The 9,835-nt window shown below is 42.5% G+C and overlaps 2 protein-coding genes and 1 long non-coding RNA gene across 3 annotated transcripts; 2 read left to right on the forward strand and 1 right to left on the reverse strand.

Moving 5' to 3' along the window:
• Positions 1–634: 634 nt before the first annotated feature.
• LOC135395604 (uncharacterized) lies at positions 635–4,971 on the forward strand. The gene is made up of 17 exons (XM_064626707.1): positions 635–1,002; positions 1,115–1,153; positions 1,226–1,330; positions 1,420–1,489; positions 1,574–1,719; positions 1,784–1,855; positions 1,918–2,000; positions 2,062–2,329; positions 2,387–2,482; positions 2,653–2,826; positions 2,915–3,101; positions 3,255–3,398; positions 3,458–3,556; positions 3,679–3,850; positions 3,989–4,137; positions 4,196–4,369; positions 4,437–4,971. Exons 1-16 carry the CDS (start codon positions 718–720, stop codon positions 4,366–4,368), a joined length of 2,262 nt encoding a protein of 753 aa, XP_064482777.1. The 5' UTR covers positions 635–717; the 3' UTR covers position 4,369; positions 4,437–4,971.
• A 35-nt stretch (positions 4,972–5,006) lies between these two features.
• On the forward strand, positions 5,007–8,061 carry LOC135395605 (uncharacterized). Its single transcript, XR_010423209.1, has 4 exons — positions 5,007–6,945; positions 7,625–7,701; positions 7,792–7,878; positions 7,966–8,061. It is a non-coding gene; the product is annotated as an uncharacterized LOC135395605 (long non-coding RNA).
• A 685-nt stretch (positions 8,062–8,746) lies between these two features.
• Positions 8,747–9,543, reverse strand: LOC135395606 (P2X purinoceptor 7-like). Its single transcript, XM_064626709.1, has 3 exons — positions 9,275–9,543; positions 8,985–9,200; positions 8,747–8,926 (listed from the first exon to the last, which is right to left on the reverse strand). The coding sequence occupies exons 1-3, from the start codon at positions 9,460–9,462 to the stop codon at positions 8,770–8,772; spliced, it is 561 nt and encodes a 186-aa protein (XP_064482779.1). The 5' UTR covers positions 9,463–9,543; the 3' UTR covers positions 8,747–8,769.
• Between the last annotated feature and the right edge of the window lie 292 nt (positions 9,544–9,835).

Here is a 9,835-nt window from a genome sequence, read left to right on the forward strand (position 1 = left end):
TATGTACCTGCTAAAGAAAATTATTTGGGACAGTGTTGAAATTTATTCATCTCCTACAGGAGAGTAAGAGACATCAAACACAGGCCTGTCAGTGGAACGTACAGTTCTATATATATATATATATATATATATGTATACAGTATACAGTATATACGGCCCCTTTTTTACATACTCAGCTCAATATGTGTTGCGATGCGGACATTAAAGGGACCGAAAAGTGAAAAATAACCCCCATATTTTTTCCCACCATCCTGCACATTATCATTGTTTGATAACACAGAGAAAGCATTACCTCACAAATCGGAATATTTTTTACGTATAAATATTTTGAAGGTTGCCGGAACATGGACGGTGCTGCCAACAAACGGCAAAAAAGAGTAACTTGGGTTTCAGGTCCAGGGCGCCGGGATTGGTCAACCTGTACCACGTGACAATTAGTTTCTAGAGAACAAAGTTGATACACATTATCGTTATAACTAAACGTCATTTTAAAAATGACGTTCACTTCCACGCATTTGAAGAACATAGTTTCTATACTAATAAAACATTCAGCTACGACGCGCTGTGCCGTTTGCAAGGCCGTCTGCAAGGCCGTCTGTGTTATCGCGCTTATTGTCTACGCCGTGGGTGGTCATACTGGCAGCGCGAAGCATGAAGTGAAAGTCTGTGAAAGTAATCAAATAACTTGTCTGTCACTGTTGTGTCACGTATTTACGAATGCCTGGTGTACGTTGTGGAGTTCGGGGATGCGGAAATCGTTCATCTTCGACGACGGGCGTTTTCTACCACAAGATTCCACAGGACAATGCGCGAAAACGAAAGTGGTTCGAAGCACTCGGCTATGAGATACAGCAGTCGTGTCGTGTGTGCTCATTCCATTTTTCTGCCGATGACTACGAAGATGCCGCAGTTGGCGAAGTGCGAAAACGTCTGAAGCAAACTGCCGTTCCGTCACCTGTTATTCTGCTTCGCTTTGGTGACGGGCTCAGCACAACGTCTCAGGTATGTACAGGTGTCACACATGTATAAATTATAATATAGCGATGACGTATACCATTTAACTTGTGTTATCCTACCCACTGGGCATTGTGAACATGACCAAATTTAATTTCAGGGACATTCCGATGTTGTAGTGGCGCCGGACTGCTTTGTAGTATGTAGAGATCTCACCATTTGGTCATCTTTTGAAAATTTCTGTTTTGAAATAGTTTTAAAACTGTTTCAGGTCGACTGCAATGATTTCATGGACTTGTGCATGGAAGTCACCGTATCGGATGACACTACTGATGCTGCTAGCACATTGTCCACGTCGACGGACACTGTTTGTGAAGTACGCAGTAAAAAAGTCTTGTCTAGATCTGCGCTGCAAGAATTCAGAACCAAATATACTCAGTAAACTTGAACTTTCCTACTTTGCAGGAAACAACTGTAGTCGAGTTCGACCATGCATACTGCAGCACTGCCTCTCCAATCACTATGAAGTCTGCATGTAAGAAGTGTATACAAGATTAGTGCTCAATGTGATCCGCATTTCTTATTACTCTTTTTGTTTGTGTCTGTGTGTGTGATCCAGGCACTCAAGTTAACATGACAGAAATAGCTGGAAGCTGGTATGCTAAAAATGATGATCCGGATTTGCCAGGAGTGACAGCATTCCTACCTGTGGCTTCGTCTCCCCCTCTTGCTTCTACCAGTTACAGCTGTGTGATTGCTCAAGAGGTAGGATAGGGGTGAGTCTGTATCCAATTGATAATATTTTTGCAATCCTTACACGGACACAAAGACACCAGAAAGGACATCACGTGGGCCAATAATTACGTCGACCCCCACTTCGCAGATTCTGCCAAGTCCACAGGTGGAACCACTAGCTTTGTTACGTGTTGCAGACTTTGTAACATTTTTGGAGTCTTTGGACAGGTGCAGAACATCAGTATGACATCAACAGTGGGAGAAGAAACTGATGAGAGCTACTACCCATCTGAGGATAGCTTCCTTGAAGGGTACAGGAACACTTTCTGTTGAAGCAAACTTATTATTAAAGATGGCCAATTAATTTTCTAGAGACACCACTACACCTGAATGTCCAGTGGAACAGCAAAAATTCATTGTCTTTGAAGCCCCACTACTGGAATTGTTCAAAGCATGTCGCAGTTGCAGTGGGTCATGCAAGGTTACCACATCAGTTCGGGGCACACTTCTCACTGTTGTGTCCGAATGTGCAAGCGGCCACAAATTCTCTTGGAACAGTCAGCCAGAACTGAACAGGATGGCTGCAGGAAACGTTCTGCTCTCCGGTGCAATACTGTTCAACGGAGCCAGTCCCACCAAGGTGTGTACTTGCATGTTTGGGAGCATACATAATAAAACGTTACATCCCTTTCTAAAGGTTCTTCGACTGCTGAGCTCCATCAACATACAAATGATTTCAAAGGTTGCATACGACACATATCAGAAAGGTTGCCTACTGCCTGCTGTATCACAGGTACCAGTTCCTAGTCGCTTCCACAATACTTGAAAATCTATCTAAAAATATTAATTATCATCATATGATTGTGATAAGTAGTAACTGACAAGCATCGGTGCTTCAGTGTATAAGGAGGTATTGAGTTTGCTTTCTGCAACAATGGCTGTTATATTGCACAAATCTTACAGGTTTGGAATGCAGAACACAACCACATGCTCCTTTCACTTCAAGACAAGCCTGTTGACCTCCTTGGAGATGGCAGATGTGATTCTCCTGGTCACTGTGCCAAGTACATGACATACACTTTTATGGAAGCCCATTCAAAGAAAATCGTCAGCTCCGTTCAAGTACAGGTTGGTGAGGTAAGTGTTTGGCACATATATTACTCGTATAAGGCCTACCAGCTGCCATAGTTTGATTCTTTCTTTTTGTGTGTTCTTCTTGCTCTAGTCTCCAGATGTTGCTTCCAGCACAAACATGGAAAAGGTGGGATTTGTGAGATGCCTGGACGAACTGAAATCAAATCACATCATCGTGGCATCCATTACGACTGATCGACATCCTGCGGTGAAAAAGCACATGCGTGAAATGGAACCCAGCATAGTGCATGGATTTGATACCTGGCATGTGGTGAAAGGTGATATTTACTTGCTTATTATGTAACCCACACCGTAGGGTCGATTGCACTGCTACTGATACGCTGTACATCATGACCATTTCAGTGCTCTGCCGTTGAATTTATGTCATGAATTTTTATTGTTGGGCATATGTATTTAAATTTTGTATGCAGGCTTGAAGAAGAAATTGGACACAGCAGCCAAAACCAGTGCAGGTGCTCCTTTAAAACCATGGGTGCAGCATATTTGCAACCATCTCTACTGGTGCAATTCCACAGCTGAGGGGAATTCAGAACTGCTACTGAGCATGTGGAAAAGTAAGACTTAATCAGATAATAACAGATATGTAGCTCTGACACTAACATTACTTCATTAGGCATGACACGCCACATTACAAATGTCCATACCGGTCACGAAGGTCCATACCATCGCTGCTTACATGACACAGTTGGAGAAAGGCCGTGGCTGCAGCCTGGTAATTTGAATTAGGAGAAGCGCATTTTTCCTTAGTGCGTTAGTCTAGCATACTCCACATGTACTAGACATAATGTATGTTCAGTGTACATGGCGAGGACAACAAATGCTCTGAATGTACAGGTACCGTAGCTTATGCAAGACTTCTGAAGATTGTACTGAACCCAAGGCTACTGAAGGATGTTCAACAACTATCAAGAGTGGGTCAGACATCAGGGCTCGAGTCATACCACTCCGTCATACTGAAGTTCGCTCCTAAGTCCACAGCATACACACCGAAAGTTATGCGTGCTAGGTGCGTACCCACGCTTTGAAGTGGGAAGAAAGACAAGGGGTTGACGTAGTGCTTGACCTTGACTGTATAGGTTGTCAAAAAGGTTATTTGTGAGGTATCACATTTACAATGTCTTATCTCTTCTATCACTCCTTGTAGGACACAAATAGCTGCCCTGCACTTCAATGAAAATGCTGACCGGGAGTATGCTTATGGAAAGGATGGACAACAGATGTTCAGGAGGAAGCTCCTAAAAACAAAGAAAGGGGCAGAAGTAGTTTCTAGAGTGAAGACAAAGGCCACTTACAGTATGAAAATCTCTTTCCGTTTATGATACAGGCATTTGTACTGCTTATCTCTTTACAGATTATGTGGCAAATCTTCTAAAGGGGGCTGTGACAGTGTGTGAAAGCACAACATACAGTGCCATGGTAGCAGCCCACCATAGTCCCGAGCCTGCGCCAATGACTGCAGCTTACCCACGCGAATCGAAAGAGGTCCTGATTGCGAGAAGGATGCTTCGCTTTCCAACAGAGTGATGTAATGTTGCTTTACCCTCCTTGCATAACTTCCTGTTGAGCACTGTTGCCTTCACCTTGCACTATAGCTCTCATGAGGCCACCTGCAACTGCAGTCCTGACCTGGGAGCTGCTTTGGATAGCCCGCTCTACCAAAACTCCGTCAAAGCCTCCAAAGATGAATGAAGGGAAGTACCAATTACTTTGGATAGGGTGTTAAAGGAGCACTAAAATGCAAAAAACAAGTTAACTTTACATTGCGTTACATGCAGTCAGAGCCGTTTCATGGGGGGGGGGGGGGGTAGAGGGGCAGCAGCCCTGGGTACCTTCCCTAAGGCGGCACAGGATGGTACATCTGGACAGCACGGTGCACAATAAATCAACAGCCGGCATATTTGGCACCCGCACCTAAGTCAGTTGGCTCCAGTGGCTCCTATAAGCTACTGAAAGAATAATAGGAAAGGACTGTGTTATAAAAAAGCACCACTTTGTTCTCTTTGTAGCACACTGGAGTCATGTGACCAACTACTGCAATTCACACAGATAAATTGGCACCGGAAACGGTTTGTCTCTGTCAACTGCTTTTTCACCGGTCTTCACATCGGAAGGGCACGCTGGGTTAAGTACTGGGGGGGGGGGGGGGGGGTCTTCAGCTTTATCGTGCCCCAGACAGACTTTGACATCGTAACTGCTAACATGCTAACTTTCCACATGACATCGTAACTCAATATGTACATTGATTCCATTACAAAGGTGCAGTCAGAACTATACAGGCTCCTTGCTTCGGCACGAATGCAGTGAATGTCTGCCGCACATGCTATGCTATAGAGCAATAACTGTGAAAAACAATAGTGCGAAGGACGTGAATATAATTGTTGTCAGTGGAACATTTGTGATAACTGTTGTGGGCAACGATTCAGTAAATCTGTATTGAAAAAGTGATGTGACCAACACACATCATGTCGCACATATATGGTGTACGTACTACGGCCAGCCCCATTCCAAATCCACAGAAACACGAAAGGCTTTTCCTACTGTCTCATTGGATGCTGCCAATCGTTGCTGCCCCTCTTCAATCGTGCTCATTGCTGCCAAAGACTGTTTACATTGCGTTTTTCTTCAAATAGTGGTGCTTTGTGAGCTAATTTCGATTGTATTATACTTAGGGCCTGACTTTTTCGGGTTTTATTTTTGGCCAAATTCGGGGGGTAATTATCGGGTGATATTTTTTATTTGAAAATTCGGGTGTATTCGGGTTAAATCCCGTTACGACATATTCTGTCGTCAGGAATTCGGGTGATCTTTTTTTTTCAAATAAAAATTTGTCTTAACATGGAACTAATGTTTAGCAATGTTATCAAACTTTATTTTAATGCACGCTTATGAGTGTGCCACGTGACCTGGATGTTTTCGGGTAGATTCGGGTTAAACCCGAATTTTACAGATTTTGTTCGGGGGGTAAATATCGGGCGGATACGGGTTTAACCCTAAAAAGTCAGGCCGTAATTATACTATAATCCGAACACGTACTTTCATGTAAAGAGTTCTTTTTGCATTTTAGTGCCCCTTTAAATAGACATGATCTGCCTTCACCGGATTATGTAACAGTTCTTTTTGAATTTGTGGCATAATAATCAAGTGGCATGTTGAAAACCTATAGCCCAGAATATGAGCCTGTAGCCCAGAATGTAGGTGTCATCCTCCAGGTGCACGCAATAACTGGAGCCTGATATGTTAGGGTTCAACCTGATTGTTCCCTGAATTTGCAGTGCATGCGCTTTTTCTTGCTTTCTGTTTATTTGCCTGTTATAGAATAGACTTCTTTGATATTGTTTTACTTGCTTTTCTTTGAAATCTTAATCATTTCTCCATGAGAGTGTGTTCCACAACCTACGTCCCATCTCCATACTCACAAAGTGCATGAAGGTGCACCTAATGCTTCCTGATCCATGAATATGTAAATACTGTTACGTGACGCCAGTGATGATAAGGTGGCCAGCAGAACTTTGTACTCATATAAAGTGATGCGACTCCTTATCTGAGGTTTTTGTTCATTGAAGTTAACTATACTGCAATGTGACTTATTGTCTTGACTTCGTTGTACGCTATAGTATGAGAAGTACAGGACTGCACAGACAGATTTGCTCATATGTTTTGTAAGTGTCCGTCTGTGGCATCATCATGCCACGCAACTCTTTGTACAGTGAGGGGAGGTAGGTTCCTTGGGAGAATGAAAAAGGAGATTGGTGTCATGCATCAAAAGCTTTTCTACTTTTAACCAACTGTCAAGTGACCATGGCAAGACTAATGGAAAACTTTGCAACCACTTACGTACCACAGCATGTTACAATATCACTGTCATTGTCCGCGCTATGTGGCTCTAGCTGCACTCTTCTTTATATCATGCTTTCACATTGTAATTCCAGTATTTTTTCTCTTTTTTTTCCTTGTGTTTCAGTTGCAAGTCTTCGCACAGGTGCATAACAGGACCCTAACCACGGATCATGAAGAGAATGGCGTAGTCCAGGGCACAGAGGGGGACAATTGCAGCAGAACCCTTTTTCTTAAACAAGGACACTTCTAATATGCATATTGTTGGTAAGGACCTCATATGTGAATTTTGGGCTGCTACCAATGGACTTCATTTGACATACAAACACCCTAAGGTCGTAGCTTTATAGTTTCTGTATCTTAACATCAATTATGCACTGATACACGTATGCAGCTTCTGCACGTCAAGCTTAAGGAAATATGCCTTGCAGTACTATTCACTGGCCCCACACAAATTGTCAAAGCACTTCTAATGCTTTTGGACGCCATAGGATTTCCGTCATCGCTCTGAGGCAACGCATTACTCCATTTCAGCACATTACCTCAAGAGATGGGGTAGAGCCCCATAATATTTATTGCAATTCTGAATGTAGAGTGAATCTAGGTACCTTGATGCTCTTTCGCTCGATGCAGCAGAAAAATACATGCGAGACAATTGAAAGGGTACTATAGAAACAGAGTGTGTATTGGAGCAGCCCATATCCTTGGTCCTAACTATGCCAAGTTACCCAATTTCGGACGCAAGTCATTTATCGCTCTCCCGATTCTACCTTCACTGAGATTATGTGGTTCTACACGTGATGCATGGACGCTATCTTTTTTTACTCATGCTTTCCGTTTCTTGTGCTGTTGAATAATTGTGAGTTTGCAGCCATCATGTTGTCTATGTTGTGATGTATGTTGGTGTGCACTAATGACCTTGTGAACATGCCAAATCTTTTTCTAGCTACAACTTCCACCTCTGCACCGTGCTGCGACTGAAGAATGTCGAGTAGTCCTACTTTTGGACGGAAACTACATGAGGTAGTAATATCCAGATTTCTAAAACTTTTGTCAGCAGACATTTGCTGTTTCTGTACAACTTTCATCGTATATTTCTTTTGTCACAATTAGCACACTCTCGAAGAACAGCTCTCAGCTTCATCTATGTGCTCCATTATTATTCCTGTACCCTTAGGAGAATACAAAAGCACATATATGGTAAAATGTAACTTTCTTGTTAAGCTCAAAAGTGAAAGGCAAAACTGTCTATACTTCCATTCTGTATCTTACCTATTTTTTTTTCAGGTTTTACAGCTCTATGAAGTACATGAAAACATCAGAGAGCAGAAAGTCCTACTCTGTCTCCTAAATTGCTGGACATTAAAAAAGAAAAATACAGAGTTGTGAAAAAAGGTTGTTTCGGCTGTTTTATTATATTTCAATTAATTGTTCCGCGAAGTCTGTTGCGTACACTGAAGCCAGTTTCTATTTGGAGGACTGTCAAAATTTCTTTACAAAAGTATCTCGGTCACAGTCACCGAGAACTTATATGAAAAAAAGAATACGTGGGTACAGTCATTCTCATTCACAGAGACTGTTCACAGTAGTTTTGTTGTAGTGTTGTAGTGTAGTGTAGTGTAGTGTAGTGTAGTGTAGTGTTGTTGTGAGCCTGTTACTGCATAATAAATTATGTAGCCATTTTGGAGTACTCTTGCCCACACCGACGCTGCATGGTTAACTGTGAACTGAGATGAAGAGGTGCTGTACCATTTAAGTCAGCACTAAGGACTTTCTTTACAAATGTTAGTTGGTCATATGATAATAGATCAGTTACAAGTGCTCCTTTCAGTGAAATCAAGTTAAGTGTTTTCAACCGTTAATTAGCATTTGCAAACCTGGTCAATCTCTAGTGTATAAAAAATTATAAACACAGTTCAGGTGAAGTACAATGATAAAAATTATTTTATTTACTCTCCATATATACAAGACATGAGTATGTACAAATAGATATGCTCCCAGGCATCCATGCACAAACATAATAATTACAATATTGTGGGACTAGAAATGAAATGAAATGAAATGAAAATTTGCAGGCATCAATATACATTTTTACAAGTGTGCAGGTTCAAAGCCCTTATACACATCTGATGGAAAAGCATCCCTAATGGCATGCACCACGCAGGCAGGAAGAATCTTCCTATGGTGCTTTCCCAGACCACCCCATATCCACCTTGTGAATTGCCGATAGGCGATATAACGGAATTTCCTGCAGAAATAAGGTTTTTCCAGTCAGTTTGCCGTTCAAGTAGCGCGTAAACACTCACTTGTTCACGGCGATGTCACGTATGTTGCCATACTCTTCAGTATCTCGGATGTACGTAAAAGACACTCGCAGAACTTCGGTGTCGAGGCAGAGTATCTCGAAATATTCGTTGTCTGTAATGCAGTTGACCGTCTGCTTTTTACAGACGTTCTCTACCTCCCGGCAGCACAAACACTCGTCAGCGGTATCCATCGGTTTGCACTTCCCGCAAGAACACCTGCACAACGAAAAAATAGCGCTTGTTTCACCTTAAACAAGTGCTTCTCCCTAATACATATAAATTTCACTAACCAGTCCGCGTTCCCGGCACGATCAGATCCTGGTGAGGACGGCGGTGACTCCGATATATCTGAGGATGATGAATCTTCTGCTGCGACGTACACACTTTCCGGCATGCTATCGTACGAACAGAAGTTCTGTGCACGCGATAGTTCTAGAATGCGGAGTTCTAGCGCACTCAGGTTCGGGAGACTCGACATTTTCGACGTAGAAAGTGGTTGCAGACGCTCACAGCCACTTTCGTTTTCACCGGATTAGCGAGTGGAAGCGCGCGTATTACATGCATCCACGACAGATGGCGCGGTGTTATGCCATTGTTGAGAGACTGCCGGTTTCCTACTAGGTACCTAGACATGCAATCATCGAAAATTCGATTTAAAAAAAACTACAGCGATTTCAGCGGAGTTCTTTGACATTTGAACTTTAGAAGGTTCAAGCTTTTCACTGAACATAAAGTTTCGATAGGTTTATATTCACTTTTCGGTCCCTTTAACCATGACTTCCACTGGACTGGAGAGACATGTTTTTTTCTAGCTCACATGATTGTGTTCATACTGTTGTTATCAGGGAAGT

Source organism: Ornithodoros turicata, chromosome 5, assembly GCF_037126465.1.
Source record: "Ornithodoros turicata isolate Travis chromosome 5, ASM3712646v1, whole genome shotgun sequence".
Taxonomy (NCBI): Eukaryota; Metazoa; Arthropoda; class Arachnida; order Ixodida; family Argasidae; genus Ornithodoros; species Ornithodoros turicata.

Excerpts from the sequence above, each read along its gene's own strand:
- LOC135395604 (XM_064626707.1), top strand. The coding sequence starts at position 718 with ATGCCTGGTGTACGTTGTGGAGTTCGGGGATGCGGAAATCGTTCATCT. Across the intron at positions 1,856-1,917 it reads AGATTCTGCCAAGTCCACAG|GTGCAGAACATCAGTATGAC; the intron begins GTGGAACCACTA and ends GTCTTTGGACAG. Across the intron at positions 2,330-2,386 it reads ACGGAGCCAGTCCCACCAAG|GTTCTTCGACTGCTGAGCTC; the intron begins GTGTGTACTTGC and ends CCCTTTCTAAAG.
- LOC135395606 (XM_064626709.1), bottom strand. The coding sequence starts at position 9,462 with ATGTCGAGTCTCCCGAACCTGAGTGCGCTAGAACTCCGCATTCTAGAA. Across the intron at positions 9,201-9,274 it reads CGTGCCGGGAACGCGGACTG|GTGTTCTTGCGGGAAGTGCA; the intron begins GTTAGTGAAATT and ends TTCGTTGTGCAG. Across the intron at positions 8,927-8,984 it reads CGTGACATCGCCGTGAACAA|GAAATTCCGTTATATCGCCT; the intron begins GTGAGTGTTTAC and ends TTATTTCTGCAG.